The sequence below is a fragment of the Castor canadensis genome, chromosome 18 (assembly GCF_047511655.1).
Source record: "Castor canadensis chromosome 18, mCasCan1.hap1v2, whole genome shotgun sequence".
Lineage (NCBI taxonomy): Eukaryota > Metazoa > Chordata > Mammalia > Rodentia > Castoridae > Castor > Castor canadensis.
In genome coordinates this window covers 36,522,916-36,544,335 of record NC_133403.1, presented here as the reverse complement: position 1 = coordinate 36,544,335, position 21,420 = coordinate 36,522,916, and the positions used below count along the sequence as shown (strand labels likewise).

The window sequence follows — 21,420 nt, the reverse complement described above, 5'->3', positions numbered from 1 at the left end:
GGAAGCCTTCTGTCTATGCCCTCTGTGTCCTCCTGTAGCACCGAAAGAAAACCAGTCTTTTTCCTCTCCATCCAACAACCCATGTCCTTCCCACCTACATGTGCAGAGCAGCAAGAAGCCCACAGTGGAGGGTCCAAGGTCTCCTCCCCACCTCAGATCCCAGTCCCCGGACCTGGCAGGAATGACTTTCCCATTTGAACCTTCACAGACTGTCCTTCCTTGTGGTCAAATCCATTTCCATCCAGCCCCCTTTTCCCTAAATCAGAGACTATGTTTCTCTCTCTTTCTCTGGCCAACCTGGAGGGACAGAGCCCCTTTCGGAATAAGAGAGATTTAGCCTCAAGTCTGTGTTCCCTACACCAACAATATAACCTCCTGCAAATCCCCTCCTCTCTCCTGGACTCCCCTTTACAAAGGCTATGCGTTTGGGACACCCTCTCTGGGTTACCATGAAAATTGAACATACAATGGTGAAGGAGCCCATTTGTACAAGCGAAAGGTCTCAACACTGAGCTCAGAGGCCGTGTTCAATTCTAGTGATTATTTCCAGCCAAGAAATTTAGGGATGATTTTTCCAAAAATTGGTGCTTTGTTCTTTGTTTCCCTTTGAGGAGAGAGAGTCTGCTAAAAGTTATGCACTGGAGGGAGAGAGGGTTTTACACTCAATATCCTGCATAGAGTTTCAGGGAGTTCACTAGGCCCCCTCTCTTGGGACCAATCTTGATTCCAGATTTAGCACCCTGGTCTAGGTTTGCCTGTGCTGGGCATGGTGGAGGAGGAAGAAAGCTGGACATTGAGGAGGAGAAAAAAAAAAAAAAACAGGTTTGCCCAAGAGTGTCAAGCTAAAAGGGGGTTATGGTACCAGGCTTCACCTCTGTGGGTGTACTTGCCACTTGGAAACAGGAGGCAGGTGACCTGGGTTCTCCCTCTCACAGGGGACAGCCCAATACACAGCAGAACTTGGAAGGGGCTACAGGGAAGGGCACCCACTGACCCTGCAATACTGATCATGTTTTCTGCGGGACTGAAACACAACCTCCTTCCCTTCCCCATACCCCATCCTTACCACACTGGGACTAAGACCCCAGTGTCCAGGATTGGAATGAGTCGCTTTAGTCACCCCAAGATCACTGCCCCTCAACAGAGGCAGAAGTTGACCACTGGCTACATGGATGCAGCTCCAGGTCAGGAAACCCCGGTACTATCTCTCTAGCTGCTGGGAAACACAGATCCCCAAGCTGGATCACAGGAAGGACAGTACAAGATGTGAGCCCTCTGAATAGAAGGGTGGTAGAGAAGAGGAAGAAATAGTAAGAGGAAAAAGAAAGCCAAGGGAAATCTAGATGAGTTAGAGAGGAAGAAGATAAGGAAAAAGTGAAGAGATGAGAAAGGGAGGCAGAAGAGAGGGAGAAAGAACGTCCAGAGGAGAAAGGTAAATGAAGAAAGAAACCAAGGAGGGGAAATCGGAGGAAAGAAAGGGAGACAGACCTGTGACACAGGAAGCCAGAGAGGGAAAGACTCAGTGAGAAGAAGGGGGAGGGAGATGGCCTGCCGCAAGGTACTTACATGCCCAAAAGGGTCCAGGTGGTTGTTGGTAAGCTTGAGTTTCTGGAAGGAGACAAGCTGTCGCATCCAGTGGGCCCCGGTGGCCGGCGAGTCTGGGTGCACATAGAGGCGGCCTGGCATCGCAGGCTCGGCTTTGCCAGTCACAGACCTATACCAAGGAGAAGTGTGACCAGGAGAACCGAGGTGACCCAGAGGAAGCACTCTGGGTAGGGGCTACTTAGTGTGAGCTGGGAACGGCCTGACACTCTGGTCTCCTTTAGCCATCTGCAGTCCTGGCTGCCCCAATTCCCCCCTGTACACCAGTGTCCAGGCAAGCCCCCGGCCTGGTTCATTCTTCTACCCATTCTTCCCCCAGCTTGCGCAAAGAGCGCTTGGAGGCTCGCTGCCCACACACCATCCGGGGATCTGGAAGTCCGGATATGCAAAGGAAAAAAATCTTGCAAACTCCTTAAGTGCTTTCAAAGGGGGATTTCTCCTCCAGCCTCTGCACTACTGGCAGCTGCAGAAACAATCGACCCCAGGAATGAATTGGGCCTCTGCTCTCTTGCCTTTTCAACTCAAATGCCACAGGCCGATTTTGCAATTTCATAAAAAGGGCATGTTCAAAGCAGGTAACTCATAAGAAATAACCATAAATGGTTTTATGCCTCCAGAAATATGCCCAGCAGTTGGTAACAATACTCTTTTTAAAAAAAATCCCTCACTCACGGGTGCAGCAATACATAGAGGCTCCTCATCCTCTTAGTCTCAGTCTTCTGGTCAACTAGATGGAAACTAACTAATGGCTGCTCTTCCCTCTCTCTTAGGGTGGTCTGCAAGATGAGATAGAAAGGCATGCACAAGCCTGGATGGAGCACACAGTAGGGACCCAAAAGATGTTTACTGGTTTGATTATAAGGGGTTGGGGAGTGGGAGGGTGATCTACTTCCTTCTCTGCTCTTCCCTTCTGGGCTTCAAGGTGCCTACCATTTATTATCTGCGAACTTGTATCTGTGGTCGTCGGCAGGAACAATGTCCATTAGAAGAATGTACTTCGTTTTGGGATTAAGGCCAGTCACTTTCACTTTGTAACTGGGAAACATACGCCTGGGAGGGTGAGAGAGACAGACAGACAGAGAGGGGAGGAAGAATTAATGCCACTATTCTGAAGAGCACTATTCCTTGAGAAATATACAAGAGCAAAATTGGCCCCACTCCACTGTCAGAGAGATCCATCCCGGGTTTCCCTGAAGTTTGGGAAAGGAGAAAGCAAAGGGATGGAAGAGATGGAGGCTGACATTGTAGGTACCTCTGAGGCAAATAGAAACCAGGAGGCGGCTGCTTACAGCCTGGTTTCCAAGAAGTCCTAAAAGTGCTCCTCATTCAGGTCCTACCAAATGCCCTTCTCAGAGCCAGGCGCCTACCGTTTGCGGGGACAGGAGACTCACTAGGTACAAAAGCAGCCACCTTCTCATTCCAGACAGGCGCTCCGGCCCATCCCCCAATTGCTGGGTAGTGGCGGACACCAAGATACGCACTACGGATCCACAACTTGGTGGTGAGAGGGGCAATTTGTTTCCTGTCCTGACTTTGGTCTCCTACCCCTAGAGGCAGGGGTTAGTGGGGTTCCCAGTTTAACTCAAGACACAAGTCTCGAGCAAGCAAGACTTTATTCCTAAATATTTCTAAACGTCCCACAATTTCTGCAAGGCGCCTGGAACATTTTCCTTGGAGAACAGGAACTCCTTGACCCTCCGCAAAGAAATTCCAAACCTATCCAGGTTCGGTTTCAGAACGAGCTGAGGCCTGGACTGGGATCAAAGGACAGAAATTTGGTGGCCCAAACAACACTGTCCCCCAATACCTCTCCTCTACCCACTCCTTGGCGCGCTCCAAATTCCCATCCCGCCTGGTGAGGAGTGCGCCCCAGAAAGCACGAATTCTGAGGCTGGCCTGGGGCAGAAAGACCCAGCTGCTGGATGTCGGCTGGGCCAGCGGTGGCGGGTAGGGGTGAATGCTGGCCTCCCTCCTGCAGCCTCGGAGCCCGGGCCTGGCGGTGTTTGGTGTTTATCTGCGGGAGCGCGCGCCTGGAGGCGGAGGCGCAGGAGGCTGCGCTGGCCTTTTATAGTTAAATCCTCGGCTCAGGCAAGGGGAAAAGGCGCCCGGCTGGGTCTTTCCTTCCTCGGCGGAATGGGAAGAGGACTCAACTCGCTGTTATAAACAGAACGCCGCCGCCTCCTAGTTCACCCAGACCTTGGGCCGAGCGGGGGAGCCGACATTGTTTAATTTGAAATAATAATAAATGTCACTGTTGTCAGTTTATTGCGGGCGGCTTTGGCTGGAGAATCGGGGCGTCTAGAAAGTCAGCTCCACCCTCCACCTTCACACACTTGGGCGGCTCGGGCCTACCGGCCCCTGTCACTTCTGCTCTGGGCAGACTCGGGGTCCGCTACTCTTCTGGACATGGGGGACCAACGCAACACGGGGAGGGACGTGGCGATGTCCCCCAGGGCAGAGCACACGCCGCTCGCACGCACGCACACACACAGATCTAGAGCTACAGGACTCGGCCATCCCCTCCCCCACAGCCCAGCTTTTCTAGCTAAAACTCTAGCGAGCTTTGAAGAGGAACGCCGGGGCCAGCGTCTTGGCCAAGCTGCGGTGTTTATCGGTGTCTGTGTATAGAGCTCCGCCGAGCCCCGGCTCAGTTTCAAAGGCTTCGCCTGCTTTCTTTAAACAATGAAGGAAGGAGCGAATACATTCGACAATTCAGAGTTTGGCGATCCGGTGGGACCCTGGAACCACTCCAAGGTCAGGGGAGGGGGGGGATAGACTCAGGGTGGGGGCGAGGGATCAAGTCCAGACCTCAGAAACCCAAAGTCCTTCTCTGCTCTTTTTCTCATATCTAAATCCATCCAGAGAGGTCAGCCCCTATATTCGAGGTGGAAGAAGTACCTTATTTCCGGAGTTGAACTTCGGGTACTTCTACCATCCTGCTGAGAACGGTGAGAGAGTCCTCCCAGTGCCTCCTTAACCAAAGCCGACGAAACAAAATATTCCTTCTACATTCTATTCTTTCCTCCCGTCTGCTCTCCTCTCTCCCTTCCCCCGCCACTTTTTCTTCTTCTCTCCCCAAGTTCCGCTCGTTCCCTGGCTACCCGAGAGCCCACCTCACCTTCCAGCTTTGGTTATGATCATTTCCGTGCCCACCTCGTGGAATTTCAGCCACAATTCTCTTTCATGGAGAAACACCTTGATTCCTTCCATGCCCTGCAGGAATGAGAGAAAATTCACAGCGACAAACCTTGGTGGCAGCGAGCATTCCTTCTTTTCCCAAACACCCAGAAAACTTGGGGACTGCTTCTCCTTCCTGTGAATCCTGTGGGCTTAGGGGGTGAAAAGTGGCCCGAAGGCCCACCGCTGAGCGATTTGGGCTCTTGGAGAGCCCTGCAGCCTCTGCCCAGGAATCCCCAGGCAGGTTCAGTCTCCAGGCTTCCAGTAACCACTTGATGTCACAGCGTCTGCTAACTGCCACCAACATAGGCAGAATCGTCACCAACCACGGAGTGCTCAGAGTGACTGTGGGGAGGACTGGGCTGACTAATTTCAATTCACTTCACTGGAGTTAGTAAACTCCAGTGAATTGGGAAAACAAAACCCTTCAATCTAGAAAAACCCACTCAGGATATTCTTAAATAAATACCCGGATGTCCACTCAGAAAACATACAGATCTGCAAATATCATGCGTGTGTATGTTTATTCTTAATCATGGTAGGGGCAAACACTGAACAGACATGAAATTGTAAATTCAAAAACGTTGATAATATGCTCTCTCAGTGCAGAGCAAAAAATTAATTCTCAATGTATATATTAATAAAACCTCCCAAGCCCTTCCCACATCTAGCTCCGTTCACTTCCAGTAATTTTGATTTCAGGGCACGGTTGAAACTGTTTCATATTTTCGCTTTCAACTACGAAGTAAATTTACAAGACAGATGCAAAAAAATCAGATACCAAATATTCGTTTTGAAATAATTAGTAATGGTCTAAGAAGTGGATTTGCTTTTCCTTAAAAGAAAAAATCTGTATGTTTTCCAAACTACTTTCGTTAAGTCTTGCTTGTATAAACACACACACACACACTTTTTCCTTAAACGTGAAGGCAAAGGAAAATTTTTAAAGCCTGAGAGGACATCGAAATCACAAGGAAGGTTTTTAGCTACATATCCGCATCTCTTCTGCTTGGCACCCCCTCTTTCTGCCCTGTGACGCCTATTTTTAAACCTTTGGGGTCTGCCAGGGTCACCTGGAGCACCAATGCTCCTGGGTTTAGGGCAGAGGGCAAGGCAGGGTTCCTCTCTCCACTGGACCCAGCTTCCAGCCAGGCGAGCCCGGGGCATCTCGAGTCCTCTGCACCCAGCCCGATGCGCTCCCCTCGGTCATCCAGGACGCACTAGCCGGGCCAGGCCCCGACCCACGGCAAGACAAATGGTGCGGCGGCGCGCGGGTCTGGGTGGAGGCGCGGAGGAGGCGGGCCGAGGCAAGGCTGGGAAAGATCTGAAGAGGGGTCAAGCCATCGCTCATGCCGGCCTGAAGCGGCCGCTGACCTGGCCCTTAATAAGTCTCTTGGGCCAATTCTACTCGTAGTGCAACAGGAAAGGAATCTGGGCCATTGTTAACTGATCCCAAATAATTGAGATTTCTCCAAGAATTTAAATAGGTTTCAAAAATCCTCACGCCATATAAAGAAAGTCGTGGGTTAGAATATACTGGCACATGGGGAGACAGCAGAGAAAGATGGAATTCAGTGGGAATAGCCAGGAAAAAGGATAATAATGAGTTGTGGACTTCCCCCCCCCCCCCTTTTTCTTTTTTCCCTGCGCGCACGCAAGAGGAGCTGAGCTACGAAACCCAACTCCAGTTTTGGTCTCTGGGAAAAGCTGCGGGGAGGCAGGTTCTCTTACCTGCTGGGTGAAAGCGGCCTGCGGAGAGGACGGGGACTTGCTGGGGGCCCCCATTGCGCTCTCGGGTTTGGAATCGCAGGACAGGTCTTTTGAGTCGGGCTCTAAAGGTGTGTGCGCCAGGCCAAAGCCCTCGTCTGCGTCGGCCATGGTGCGCCCAGGGCACCTCGGGAGGTTCTGCTCTGAGAGAGAGAGAGAGAGAGAGAGAGAGAGAGAGAGAGAGAGAGAGACTTAGTTGGAGAGCACAGTTGAACAGATGGAGGGTAGCTTATCCCCCAATTTCCAGCTACCAGCACCTCCTTTCCCAGCTGCAAGGGACTGAAGAAGTTTCTATTATTTTTATTATCGTTACTATTATTTTGTGATCACGCGAAAGACCCGCCTCAGACCAGGAGGCGAGCCCCGCATCTCCCAGGCCCAGGCTCTGAGCGATAAGAGAGCTGCCCGTCAAATTTGTCTGAACTCCTGGAAGAGCCAATAAAGATAAGGGGTCGGTATTTTTGGAAGCCATTGGGTATGAACCAAAAACAAAACAAAACAAAAACCCAGTGTCCTTTTGAGAATTTTTTTTTCTTCAAGAGAACAGCATCAGGGCTCTTTTTATTAAACCTCACAAAAGGAATATTTTTCTGCAGCATTCAAAAACTCCTGAAATAACCCGCCTCTTGCAAAACCAAAAACAAGAGAGGAAGGATATGCAAATAGTGCGACCAGGTTCAAAAGAAAATTAGTGTACATCTTTTGTCAGTTACAGGCCTAAAAATGAAATGTCCTTTAAAAATTAAAAGTTCTTCCCTTCCCCCAACCTTAAGCAAGACTTGCTTTAAAATTAAATTAAATTAAATTTAAAAAAATCAGCCACACAGAAGACTCCACGGGCGTATAGGAGATTCAAGAGAGGCCAGCTACAGAGTGCTGGTGACCAGCGCTCTGCCCCCGGCCAGGGGAGCGAGTTCTCCCCGCTTTCTGGGCCCTCTAACCAGAATCGGGCATTTTGTGGAGCAGCCCAGGCCGAAGGGAACTTCTCCGAGCTTCAACCCGGCCCACCTCGCTGAAACCGCAGGCTTGGTTCTGTGTGAGTGAGGACAAAAATGGTCCCAGATAAATCCTGGGTTACAACCGTTGAATCGGCCGAGGTTTTGCTGCAAAACACAACTGCAGAGTTGAGCCTGTCTCCTGCTCTTTGATTTCCTCCTGATGTCTCTACGGGTTTCTACAACTACCAGTCCAGCCTCAAAACACCAGAAGACTAGGGAAGGGTGCGTGCAAGCGATGGCTCCCCACAATCTTAGCAACATTTTATGCTGGATCCCAAGAAGGTCTATGGTGGCCTGAGGCCTATCTTCCTAGCAGCTTTCTTCCCCTCGCCCTTGGGGTTTTGAGCAGACCGTGATGGGAGTCCCACTGTCTGTCCACCACAAAAGAACGCTGGGCAGGCGCCGCACCAGCGCAGCCGGCTGCAGAAAGAATCCCACCCCGCGCCCTTGCCAGGGTCTGGGGGAGCTCGGGGCTGGCGGAGAGGAAGGAGATGCGGTTTGACAGAACCAGGCCGTGCAGTTCTGCAAATCTCAACGCAGCTTCTCCAGCCTCGGCGGCCTCCCTGGCTCTAGACGCTCGGGAAACTCCGGGCTGCGTTAAATGAAGCCGGGCTTTGCAGACTGCAAAGCAAGACTGGAGTCCGCCATTCGCGCCTCCTGGAGCCGGCGCGGCGCGGTGGCTCCCTCCCGAGCCTCCCCGGCCTTCTGCGGGGCCATTACCTCGCTCAGCGAAGCGGGTGCATTCATTCACCACAACCCTTCTTGCTCCTAGCAGGGAAGCCGGCGTCCTGGCGGGGGTGCAGGCATGATGGCTCCGGGCTCTATGCTGGGGACCGATTGCCCAGCCTGGTCTCTGCTGCTGCTACAAAGACGCACCCGCGGCCGGAGCCTCGCGGCGACTGCCCACCTCCGCGCACACCTCCTCTGTGGCTCGCTAGCTCTCCCTCAGTACTTCCAAGTTGTCGGGCTCCAGAGGGATCCGAAGGAAGCACACCAAAACCGCAGTGCCAGGAGCGGTTAAACAGAAACTGTTTAATCTAAGCGTCCTGCTCCGCCCTTTGCACCCGGGGGGGAAGGAGAGTTGGGACACTAGAGAGAGTCGTGGGAATTGTCCGAGTTCCTTCTGAGCGCTGCTTTCAGGGCTAAAGCTCCAGAATCCGAGGTAAGAGAGTCAGAGTCTCTCTCTCTCTCTCTCTCTCTCTCTCTCTCTCTGTCATACAAGCCAACTCCACTGAACACTGTGACGTTCCCTCGCCTTGATGCTTACAAAGTACTGAAATTGCCTATCCAACTAGCTCCCACTGCACACTTTCTCTCTCTCTCTCTCTCTCTCTCTCTCTCTCTCTCTCTCTCTCTCCCTCTCTCTTCTCTCCCTCCCCCACCCTTCCTCCCTTTTCCACCAGATTTCCCAAACACTCAGATCACAACAAGACTCTCAAACCAAGACTCCAATCCTCCACCCCACCTCCTTTCCAACCATCTTCCATCTCCACTGCTGGCAGCCATCCGATGTATACAACAAAGCCTGCACACATCATGGCAAGCTTGAACCAGGGAAGTACCACAAATCTCGGTGACCTGCTCCTGCAGAGAACCTAGCCTGGGCACTCTGCAAGTACACACACACACACACACACACACACACACACACACCCGTGGGCGTCTGCAGCTTCACCTGGACACCTGGATTCTCTCTCCAGGGTTGACCTCCGATGTAGAGCTGTGTGACCCTGCCTGGCCCCACACAGCACACATGAAGCCTAGGCTGGCTGCCCTGACATCTCCCTGTTGCTCCCCCCTCCCAACTCATCACCCCCACTCTCTATGGCAAAGGCAGAGTGAAGGTGTACTGGGGACAAGATCAAAAATGCCAAGAAACCACCATGGATCCTCACCTCCTACCCGCTGGAACCACCAGACCACCTTGGCCAAAGTGTACACAAGGCAGTGCCTAGTTTTGTTAAAATAATCAAACAGTCATTGGGCTGTGACTGAGGGTTCCATCTTCTTGTGTGCCTCTCCGTGCTTTTCCTCTCTCTGAAATGTATTATTTTGAGGCTGAATTGAAGCAGTCATTAGGAGTAAAAAGACCCAGACTGGAGGGCCAGTATTGGCACTAGAAATGTATGTCCGTGGTTCTGCTCTATTCCCCACCCTTGTCCCCTGTGTCCCTTTGTTCTTTTATTTTCTGGGACCCTGATTAGATATTTGGGCCTGCAAGCATAGGGCTACAGAGAGGGATGGAAGGAGATATGCCCTGGAAACAGGAGACCCACAGCGGGTATAGCCCTTGGTGGCTGCTTTCCCTGAATCCCAGGCCAAGCCGTCCCTGCAAGCCCTCAGGTGGATTGTCTAAGCCCTAAATGTGAGACAACAAAGGAAAAAACCCAAACCCTCCACCACCCACGTTTGTTTTCAAACAGACCTTGGCAAGGCAAGTTATTTGTTTGTGAAAACACCTTCAACCATCCAACACATCAACTCCTGGCCTCTAGGCTGGTTAAGAAGGCAGTCTCAGGTAGAGAAGGAAAAAGAAAAAAATTAATATGGCATCAGGATGCGCCTGGTAGTAGGGGAAATCCAGAAAGACCTCTCCAATCCCTTTAAATTCTCAGAGATTTGCGGATAAAATTAATTCCCATAAATAACCTGTAGGCCCTTCCCGAGAGGAAAGGTCTGGATCCCTCCAAGAACAGCCCAGCCAGATCTGCGTGGTTCCTGGAGCTTGGAGTATGGTGCAGGCCATCAGGCAAAATCGGGATTTTTAAACCTGGTGAGGGGAATTCATTCTCGGACGTGACATAAAAAGCCAATGTGCAAGAGAGTGCGTTCTTAATTCGCTCTGGGGAGATTCAGCAAGGCCTGGTTGGGGATAAGAAGCCAGGGATCCATCCAGGGAAGAGAATTGCAGAATACACCTAGTCTCCTCCCCTTAGTTCTCACTCAGAGATACTCACCTCCAAAAATCCCACCTCTTCTTGCCAGCGCAGAAGCCAGGAGTGATGGCTCACTGAGGCCAGGGGCTCAGATGACGAATTATGAGAGGACCCTCAAAAGAGACCCCCTTTCAAGCCAGACCTTCTTCCGGGGTCTGTCCAGAGGAGCAGTACCTCCCAGCTCCTAGTTGGTTTGTGGTCTCCAACAAATTAAATATTACAGTTTATTACTAGGCATACCCCAATAAAATAAAGAGGCAACCAGGCGATACTGACTATCTCACCAGCCGCTGCACCTATAGGACTTGGAGACGTCACAAGTCACGCAACCCGCCCGCGCCTTGTCACGCTGGACTGGGGGGCAGCGGCGGGAGGTTAATTTCTCTCCGTCTTCGGTCTGCGTAAATACCCGACGCCTCAGCCCCCGGGAATAAATAAAGAAATTAACAAACCCAGCGTGGGGCGGGGGAAAGAGATAGGAGTGGCGTACATGAGACACAAATATAGCTAAGATCGATTTTCCTAGGGAGGGGGAGAATAGGGAGGGATCTTAGGGACTCGAGGCAGGAGCCCACTTTACCCCCCGCTGGAAAGAAAACGTGGTCTCCTGCAAGAAGCTAGAGACTCTAGTTATTTACAAATTAATTTTTTTTTCTGAAGTGGAGCTCTTGGAAAAATGAATAATCAGGCCCCTCTTTAGCTTGTTCTGTTTGGGGTGCGATAACTCAGCACCCAATCGCATACCTGAATAGAAATAATTACTGAGTTATTGAGGTAGGGAAAGAAGATACAGAAGTTCTGAGAGAGTTGCCTGCAATATTTCTTGCAGAGAAAAGCCATTCTGCGAATAGTCCTCTGGCCAGGTCCGTCCGAGGAGGAGGTGGAGGGGAAGCAATTCATACCAGAGTGGCCTGGGGTGGGGGGAGGGCGGGGTGCCAGTGGGTTGGGGGGGCGGCAGGAGTGATTTCTGCAGAGAAAAATTATAGCGCCGGGTCCTGTAGAGGGGCAAGACAGTATTTTGTTTTGTAATAGCAATTATTTCTAGTTTGATCACTGGGTACAACTTCCAAGTAGTCGGGTGGAACGTGCGCAAGCTTTTGCGCGCATTTGGAAACCCGCTGGATTGAGTTGCGAAACGCACCGCATAGACGCCCCTGGCGGCGCCGAGCGAAGAGCGAGGCCGGCCCAGCGCAGAGCCGGCGAGCGCCAGGCCTTCCGCAAGGGTAAGTTCCCCGCCAAGGGGCCCCCAGGGAGCCGGACTATGAACCTGGACTTGTCCTCAATCCCCGGGTTTGATCCTGGGTTTTGCACACCCCCAACCTCCAGGGTTTTCCAAAGCCTGGCCTGGCTACGGGCCCACTCTACCCGGAGTCTGGAGCAGGAGCGGAAAGTGCAGGGACTCAGTGGACCGAGCAGCTGCAGAGCCAAGGTCAGGCCCGCGGGGACAGCGGGCGGTGGCCTCCAGCGAAGCCGGCCCGCCGTAGATGTGCAGCCTCCAGCGGCAGGACCGCGTCCCCGTCCTCCCGGCCAGGCTTCAGTGGCTTCCCAGAGCCTCGTTTTCGTTCCCCAAATCCGCGGCCTGGTTGTGTCCTGCATTTGCTCCAAGGCGCCAAGAGTGCAGAGCCCGGTATCATCCTTTACCCAAATGTTAGTCTGATGAAATCTTAGTTGACCTAGGTTGACCGAGGTGCGCGGGAAACCGAGGCCTAGGCCCCGCGGGCCCAAAGGAGCAGGGCGAGTTCCTTTCTGTTTAGTCCTTTTTCTCTTTTTTTCCGGACTCAACTTCTTGGACCAACTCAGAACAGTATTCTACAAGCCGAATATCAGAGACCCCCTTTCCCAGAGCTCCGGAGAAAGCACCACGGAAAGAAGAAGAAGAAGAAGAAAAAGAAAGAAAGAAAGAAAGACCTCAGCCGGATTTTCTACTCCCCATTCTTTGCCTAATTATTTTGGGCCGTCTTCAACTCTGCTGCCAACACACCTCCCGCCCCACTTTCCCAAGAATTGCGGCTCCCCCAACTTGCTCCCAGCTCAATTTCCTCTTGAAGTGTATCTTCCCCCATTTGCAAAATTCCCATCCCGATTTTAATACTCCGATGGGTAAGAGAGCCCAGGATCCTATTTTTTAAATAAAAACCAAATTAAAACAATGGGAGCGATTGTCATTGATCATTTTGATTTTTTTCTATCCGTTTTTTAAGAAAATCACATCTAAATTACATTCCTCCTCAAAGGGAGCACACAAGAAGACACTCTCATTTTTGCTCTCTGTGTAGCCTTGTGCCTGCCTCAGTGGGGTCCCTGTTGGAGTCAAAAATAGAGGTTGGAATGGGAAACGTATAAAATAACAGCGATAGAACTGATGTCAAAATTAAACTGTGACCAACTCGTTTTGTAAAAGAAAAATGTCTGTGATATGGTGGGAAAATCTCTTCTTTTCTCAAGAGGTCACTTTCCCTCTGGCCTAGTAAAAGCTGGCTGGATTGTAACTTTTCCTGGACCGTAGGAGTTCCTTCTCCATGTTTCATTCAGTTACCTCCTAGTCTTTCCCTCACTCACCGCCCTTGACCAGCACTGGTTGTTATTCTTCTTCTTCTTCTTCTTCTTATCATTATTATTCAGTATGTAACTTTTCCTTTCAAGAATATGTATTGCTCTTCTCAGTCTTCACATATTTAGGAACTATTTTTCCTCACTCCCTAAGTTTGTTGGATGACTTTAGGTTTTGGGTCTTTTTTAATTCTTGTGCTGGGTGGGGGGACATTGTGGCATTTACAAAAGTTCTTACAATATATCATATATGAATTCACTCTTCCGCCATTCTCCTTTATCCCCTCCTAGTTTTTTTTTTCCTTTTCTTTTCTTTTCCTCCAGCTAAAGGAATGAGATGAGGAATGGAGCATCTTTCTGCAAATCTAGCTACCAATTCATACTCCCAAACAGCCTGGAAGGAAGGGAAGGCAGAGAATGGCACTTGGTGACCATGGAGCAACTGGCTGTCTTGCCCCCTCCAACTTGGACAGTCATTGCAGAGAAAAGCTGGAGCCTATGCAGGCTGCCTGGAACCTAAGAGCTCCAGCCATATCTGTAGCCCACAGCTTGCTAAAAGTCCTCCCATTATAGACACCTCGTCTACACCAACCGCAGCCCCCAAAACATGTAGGTAAAATAGTCTGAATCCCAGGGCTCTGACCTTGTAGATCGAGATGTAGGCTAATAACTCCAGATCTAGGGAGAAGGCTGGGGTCCTGTTTGGATACCCCATCCCCCAGCTGAAAGGTGCCATGGAAACTTGGGAGTCCTGCTGTTCTCTGGGATTCTGGAAAGACAAATTTTCTCTGGCAAACCGAACAGTGTCCCGCTGTCGACACTGCAGACTATTTTTCTTGTTCCCTTGCAGGGGGTGGGGGGAAGAAAAGAAAGCAAGAAAGAAAGGGAAATTAAATCCACACGTGTTAAGCTTGCTCAAAAAGCCAAATTCAAAACTAGAGATGAAAGTACACCTCCAGTGCTGGCTGCCAGGGGCCTCTTTCCAGCAAACCGGGGCCCCAGGGAGCAAGGCGTCCCCACTGGACAGAATTTGATCCCAGTTTCATAAAGGGTTGCATTTAAGGGGGGAGGGGCGTGGATCCCTGTCTGAGTCTAAGCAGGACACATCCGGACAAAGAAAACAAAAGACAGAGCGACTGTGGAATAATTACCCTCTTCAGGAAGTCTCAGTTTGATTTGTCGGCACTCAACCCCACGAATCATGCAACATTCGCCTTAAGGGCAAATGGCCCAAGCCGGTGGTCTTGAAAATTCCTATAGTCTCATCAGCCTTTCGGTCTTGGACGTGGGTCTTCTCGGGTCAAGAGGACCTAAACACTTTTACTGATGCTGGTGTCGCCAGCTCAGTTGGCCAAGCTAATCCTAGCAGCCCTCGGTCCCCTTTTTCCGGGAGAAGTTTGTAGGATCAGAGGCTACAGGCCCAGCTGCAAAAGGAGCTGGGGAGGAGGTGGTGGGAATTTACACTCCTGCTCGGAGTGAAAACTCTGGTAATGAACTTGAGGAGGTGGGTGGGGGTGCCAGTGAGAAGGCGGCCAAACCCCAAAGTGGAAGGATCCGTCACCGAAATGATTGTTCGGTCGAGACCTCTAATTTTTCTTCTTCATCAGCCCAGGCCTCCAGAGCTGCAGCTGGGGTCCCCTCTAGCCTCCTGGTGCTGGGATTTTGGCTTCTGGGGATAGACATCCCTCACAGAAGAATCTGGAAGCGGAACCACGTTACCTATCCTCCTCTTCCGAAGTCACAATCCACTCTCTGGGGAGCAACAGACCAAACCAGACAGAGGCTCTGGATGGAAAAGTTCCTGGCGATTTGTTTCCGCAAGGGTCCTGGGTTTCCTGGTCACTATGGCAACCCAAAAGCTCTCAACAATGGGGTGCCAGGGAAGGTCCCCCAGTTGGTCCTGCACTTGCAGCATCCTGGGACCTGAAGGCGCTTCCCCCAGTTGTCCTTGGCTCTCCCCTCCTCAATGAAGCAACAGAGCAGAGTGAAAAATGCCCCCTTTCTTTTAAACAATGTAGAAAATCTAGGTTTAGTACTAGGTTGGTTGGGGTCTTGAGCAAAAGTCCCTTTTGGCTGAGTGCAGAGCAGTGAGTTAGGAAACTTAGTACAAACTCGCAGTGCAGCCCCAGCTGGGGACTTGGGACATCAGCGGTGACTGGAGTCTCCATATCTACTTCCTAAACTCATTCCCTCACTGTTTGGGGCTCTCCACCTTGGTCCAAGCCACCTCTTCCCTGGCCTTTTGCATGGAAGTCAGACTGCTCAAAGAGTAAGTTAGCCTCCTTTTCCTCTTAGAGAAAACGGTTGTGGGTGTCACAGAAATAACAGTAAAATATTTTTGCATTGCTTCTTGAGTCTAGGTGGGGGGATGGTCTTATTTCCAAGCTCCAACTGCCTGGCTTGGCAGCAATCACGGGACCCAGAAGAGGAGGGCAGCAGGGGCTCGTGCCTGCAAAGGCTTTTGCCACTCACAGCCTTGTTCTGTTCTGTGGCAGAACCCATCCCTCTCCAAACTGGCTAGAAAACACAATTATCCTTTTTTCCCTAATTCTCATGGGGCAACAAATGCCATTCCCCGCCCCCCAAAGATCCTGGCTGACTCAGTAGTGCCTGGACACACTCATTTCTATTCAGAGAAATTTGGGAGGCTCTTCTACCCTAACTCTGACTTCTTTCCTCCCCAGCCTCTGGCATTATTTTCAGAAGAGTCCTTGTGTCTACACAAAGAGAAAAAAGTGGGTATTTCAGGCTCAGGAACCTGTTAGCATTGGAGACACCATTGTAGTAAAGGTTTATGGCAGGCCAGGCAAGGGCTGTTGCAACCAGGTTTCACTTGCTTAATCTCCAAAAAGGACTGTGAGAAACTGGCTGGGTCACACCCAACTTAAAGAGGAGGTTTTGGGGCCCTGGCCCTTGTCACAGTCGGGTAGGATTTGAACTCCAAAGCCCCAGAGAATGGCTTTTACTAGACTGGACTTCTTGGTGGAGCCAGGGGAGGGGAGCGGGAAGAGGTCTGTTAGGCCAAATGAGTGCAGAAGGCACTTTGTTGGCTCAGTCCTGGGAGAGAGGCTCCCACCTCTGGAATGTCCTACCCCTTCATCCACTCCCACTGAGGAGGCAGAACTAGAAGAAGGTCTGTGAGCAAACAGCCAGGTTCATGGGCATTTAGCAGATGGGACAGAGGATACAAGATGCCCCATGGCCTTAACCTCAGTGTTCTGTTCCCAGATCCTGGACCCTGTCATATTCAGGTATACAGAGGGCTTTGAGTACAGCCTCAAAGCCAGTACACACTGTCCTCTGGAGGGAGGAAGGGATGGGGTGAGTGAAATGAAAGGGGGAGAGAAGATATGCTTGGCTTCATTTGGGGGGGAGGGCGGGGAAGAAATAATTAGACTCAGAGAGGGCGAGGACTTGCTCAATGTCACACAGCCCCTGCTGGAAAGACACCCAGCTCCATGTCATTCCTTAGTCTCTGGCACCATAGGTGGAGCCTGCAAAGGAACTGCAGCTGCTTCTGAGTGCCTATGGACACTGTGCTCCAGCCTACTGAGCCAGCTCAGGACACCTCAGGAAGCAGTGGGATGGGGCTGTGGAGCCTCCAGGCTCCCAGAGTTTTTCTCCCAGTTTCCCCATTCCCAGGGTGGAGAGAGTGCACCAGGTGTGGCCCTCTCCCTCAGCTCTGTGGGCTTCTTGGGGTTGATGGATAAAGTCCCCCTGCCTTGAGGCCCAGGCGAGGGTCCCAGACCTGCAGCTGCAGGCTCCTTCTGCCACACCCTTTCCAGGCCAGCTCTGGACACACACTGGTTGCCTGGAGTCCAAGTCTGGCAGGGGAGGAGGACTTCTTTAGAAGGTGTGGACTTTGTGTCCAGTCCCAGGAAAAGGGAAATGCAGGGAGTCTCTGCTGTCCCTCTTCTTCCCTCTGCCTTGTCTTCCCTGCCCTGGGATAGCTGCTTCTAGGCCAGTCTTCCTGCCCCCGTGGGAAATCCTTCTCTCTGAGGCTGTCACATCTCTAGGATTTAAGGCTACCCTCCCCATGCTAGCAGGCACACAGCTCAGGGTTTTGGGGCATCTCCCAGATTTCTCATACTGCCCAGCTCCTAAGCACTAACAGTTCCCCCGAGGGTTTAATAACCGGGTTCCTGGCCCACATTGTCAGTCTTGAGGATGGCCCCGGGAGCAGAAATCTTAGAAGCAATGGTGGAGCATACTTCGTTCCTGTTCCCTCCTAGTACCTAGGCTGTGACAAAACCAGAGGCCCAAGCCTGACAGCTGGAGAGGAGGCTGTGTCTGCCTTCTATGTACCTGAATTTGATATTGTCCTGGACTTTTTTGCTGGTTTTTGAAGCTAGGGTCTCACTATAGATAGCCCAAGCTGGCCTCGAGCTCGCCATCCTCCAGCATCAGCCTCTGAGTGCTAGGATTGCAAGCATGCACCTCCACACTGGGCTTGTCCTTATGTCTTTATGTGTCATTTGAGGAAGGACTTTGTGTCTCTGCTGTTGTGCTGGTCGCTACGTGCTTCCTTGAGAGGTAACCAAATATACACATTTAACTATTCAAAACATACATAGATATATTTAAATATATACACCGATAGGGTTTTTTTCCCCCCCTGCACTTCTGTATGTGGAAACGCCTGTGGGCAAGGGGTTTATGGGGAATGATATGGTCGAGTGTGCGGGCCTGTGTTGCTGTGGAGAGGGACTTATCCAAGAAAGCACCTATCACCCAAGCATCACCTCAGGTCAGAGGTGTCCTGGACTTAGATCTGGGCCTCCTCTCCGTGGCTTTGGCCACTTCCACACCTCCCCTCCCCATACTTGCTAGGCAGGCACACTCTACCTCTTGTGCCACACCCCAGCCCTTTTTGCTTTAGTTTTTCAGATAAGGTCTTGGGCTTTTTAGCTGGGGCCAGTTTTGCACTGTGATTCTGCTACCTCAGCCTCCCAAATAGCTGCAATTACAGTCATGTGCATTCTGCCTGGCCCTTATTCCCATATTTTTATACTCTTTGTATATATGTACACACATATACAGCCACAGGCACATTTCCATACAGAAAGCTACACGTCACACAGTGTCCCCCTCACAAATGCCTTTCTGATGTCATGGTCCAGGAATACACAGATACACTCATGCACTCCATCTTACTCAGTGACACACCTTTCAGTCATACACCCTCAGATTCACTGTCACACAACCTACAGCAATTCAGACACACCATGAGGGTCACACACAACCCCACACAGGCTCATACCCTTAAGCATCTGGACATTAGTTCACACACAGGCCCACCAGGAGTTACACTTGCCCATCAGCATGCACACCACCTGCCACAACCTGGTCCACACTCCCAGGATAGATATATCACACTTCTGTGTCAGGCACACCCAACACAACCCCAGTCACAGGCCTACTCACCTTCAGTCACTCACACACACAGCTTCTCACACTCACTCATCTGTAGTGACTAGCAGGCACACACACACACACTCGGTTACAATGACAGTGCTTGCCCAGAGTCACACATATTAGCCCTGGCACACCATGGAGTCACATGCTACCATGGTCAGATTTGTATCTGTTCATTCATGATACACACACTGCCCTCTACCCACTGGCCTTGGGCCCTGGCCTCTGTTCTCACACAGCCTCACACACGGGTCCACTCAGGGTTGTGCTGTCCCTGCCCCACCTGACAGAAGTCTCCAGCACATCCAGGCAACAGGAGGGACATCTGGGGAGAAGCCTTTGATTCAACATGTCCCACCTGGACTGGAGTCGCCCATTATGGGGCAGAAAGGACATGTGGCCAAGGAACAGGAGAGAGAAGAGCCATCCCCAGCTACCCCTCAGCCCAGCTCTTCACTAGCCACATGTCACCTCCAGAGGTGCCCCAGGGCCTTGATACCATCTGGACACTGGAAGCCATTGGTCCTATAGCAATTGCTGGTCCAAGCCTTTAGTTTGGCATGTGGAGACACGGGGGTGTAGAGGAGGAGTGATGGGAAGAGGAATTGCCAAAGTTCTCCAGGTTTCTGCCTATGGTGCATCCATACCTCATTGACTTCTGAAGGAAGACTGGCTCTGAGCAAAACCCCACCACTGCCACGGCCAACACCACCCTTCCACTCAGGGGCTCTGTGTAGCAATGGAGCAAAAATGGAGCAAAAATTCTGCAATGGAGCAAAAATGAGGTATTAGATAATGTCCTGCTGTTGCTCACAACCTTCCAAAAGACATCTGAAAAGTCTCCACTGCCTTGTTACTTAATCTACACAAGCTCTGGTTCCTTCCTGTCCCTCCTGTGTCCCGCTCTGCCACTGTCAGCCTCTTCATGCTACCCACCTCCTTCTCTGCTCTTTTGGACAGCCTTTATTCCTACCTCAAGGCCTTTGCAGTCCTTCTGTTTTCAGCTCTCCTCAGCCAAGCCAGCATTGACTACTGACTGTCCCACTTCTCTTTCTCTTTCCTCTCTCAATCGCCACCCCTACCATCACCCTGTTTTATTTTCTTCATACCTAGCAGAAGTTATTTTGCTCATGGGATTTGTTTGATTTTCTTCTTCTGTAAAAGGGAATTAACAACAGCACCTCCAGCAGGATTTCTGAAACTTTTTTTTTTTTTGGCAGCACTGGGGTTTGAACTCAGGACCTCACATTTGTTAGGCAGGCACTCTTACTGCTTGAGCCACTCTGCCAGCCAGCCTGTGAACAGGATTTTTGTGAGGATTTGGTGTCTTATAGGAGTTAAGACCCAGAGCACCTGGTGTCATTGGCTGTCGTTTTGTTCCATGCTTGTTTATTTAGTTACTGTGTCTTTCACATAATCAAGTAGATAAAATAAATCAACTACATGATGGTCTTAGAGCAGATGTGGCTGGTCCCCAGGATGAGGGGACACTCCAGAAACATACAAGGAGTCAATAAAATGCACAGGACTGGAGCGCTCCCTCACCCCCTGCAATAAAAATAGGAATAAAAGTCTGTCTGTTGGTGAGAAGTTCAGAGGGGAAAATAACCCTGCCTGTGTATGTTTCTAGCTTTCAGCGCCTCACTGCTTCCCCCTCTCCCTGCCAAGTGTCCCTCAGTCCCATCCTTGTCCTCAGCTCTTTCTTTTGTCCACTCTGTCTCTTCCCAGGAGCCAGGAGAAGGAGACGGCAGATAAGTGAAAGTGGTATTTTTATAGGCTGATAAACCCCTGCTTATCTAGAAAGTCCTGTCCCATCTCCCTATGTTCCTAATTGGCCATTTGCCTGGTACCCTCTCCACCAATGTTAAGGACACCCTGGGAAAGGTGACCCCAGCCATTCTCCCTGGCCTGGGTGTCTCCATTCTATCCCTCTTCTGCCCTTCCCTTCAGGAATCTTGGCCAGGAGGATTTGTGGAGTTGGGAGGGAGGTGAGAGATGGGAAGGGATGGAGGTGAGGGAGGTTCCGGACTTCCCCGTGCGGGTTTGCTATGCCACTATTTAATGATGCCAACTATATTAAATTCTATACCTAGCAGCCTCTTAAATCCGTTTATGGCTCATACTGGACCCTGAGCTATAATAATAATAAAAATAAAGGATTTATGCATCCAGGGTGTTGCCTGTCACCGGCAGAAAAGAAAGAGCCATTTCTAACTGCTTTTGCTGGCCTGTTGCCCACACTCTGACCTCCTGCTTTCTTTGGGTGGAGGCTCCCATGAGCAGGAAGGAGAGCTGGGTTCTTGCTGGGCAAGTTTTAGAAAACTGGCTGGGAGTATCTCAAACCAATTCTTCCCAACTACTGTCTCTCCACTTCTCCCTTTTGGGTTCACTTGGGGGGATTTTCTTACATGAAAGTCTGAGGCACTCTGGGAACCAGAGACAGAGAGAGACAGAGAACAGATAACCCTGGTGGAAAATTCAGAGAGGAAGCTACACATTGTGGTTAAATTGCAGGCAGGGCCAGGGGTTCAAATCCTAACCTAGTCACATGCTCATTGTGAAGCTCTCCCCTTCTCCCAGCCTGTTTTTTCTTTCTTTCTTTCTTTCTTTTTTTGGTGACACTGGGGTTTGAACTCAGAGCCTCATGCTTGCTAAGCAGGTGCTCTATCACTGTTTTTTTCAAGAACTCTTTTGCCTGGGGTTGGCTTTGAACTTTGCTCCTCCTGATTTCTGCCTCCTGAGTGGTGTGAGCCACAGCTCCTGGCTCTCCCAGTCTGTTTTTTAATCTGTCCATGGTTCTCACAAGAATATCCGTCTTGGCTGGCTGTCATAAACAAAAAAGACATGGGATTATGTGCACAAAACACACAGCAAGGGCTGGACGTAAGTAGGTCTTGGGAAATGGGCCCTTGTGGAGAATTCAAACACAGGTCCTCCTGGAACAGACAGAAACATGATGGGGATTTGGCAGTCAT

At 50.8% G+C, this 21,420-nt stretch overlaps 1 protein-coding gene and 1 long non-coding RNA gene across 4 annotated transcripts in view; one reads left to right on the top strand and one right to left on the bottom strand.

Annotated features, from left to right (window-relative positions):
* Positions 1 to 10,890, bottom strand: part of Tbx5 (T-box transcription factor 5) — a 49,904-nt gene extending 39,014 nt beyond the window's left edge. Inside the window, exons 1-5 of one of the 3 annotated variants that reach the window (XM_074060839.1) lie at positions 10,502 to 10,890; positions 6,511 to 6,689; positions 4,721 to 4,815; positions 2,533 to 2,652; positions 1,567 to 1,714 (exon numbers count right to left, since the gene is read on the bottom strand). In XM_074060839.1, the coding sequence (XP_073916940.1) occupies positions 1,567 to 1,714; positions 2,533 to 2,652; positions 4,721 to 4,815; positions 6,511 to 6,657 (510 nt within the window). In that variant the 5' untranslated portion in view covers positions 6,658 to 6,689; positions 10,502 to 10,890. Of the gene's footprint in view, positions 1 to 1,566; positions 1,715 to 2,532; positions 2,653 to 4,720; positions 4,816 to 6,510; positions 6,690 to 8,264; positions 8,792 to 10,501 lie in introns of those variants that run through there. The other 2 variants (XM_020185174.2, XM_074060838.1) reach the window with 2 other exon arrangements.
* A 572-nt stretch (positions 10,891 to 11,462) lies between these two features.
* Positions 11,463 to 12,599, top strand: LOC141418839 (uncharacterized). Its single transcript, XR_012443476.1, has 3 exons — positions 11,463 to 11,703; positions 11,807 to 12,127; positions 12,281 to 12,599. It is a non-coding gene; the product is annotated as an uncharacterized lncRNA (long non-coding RNA).
* Positions 12,600 to 21,420: the final 8,821 nt, after the last annotated feature.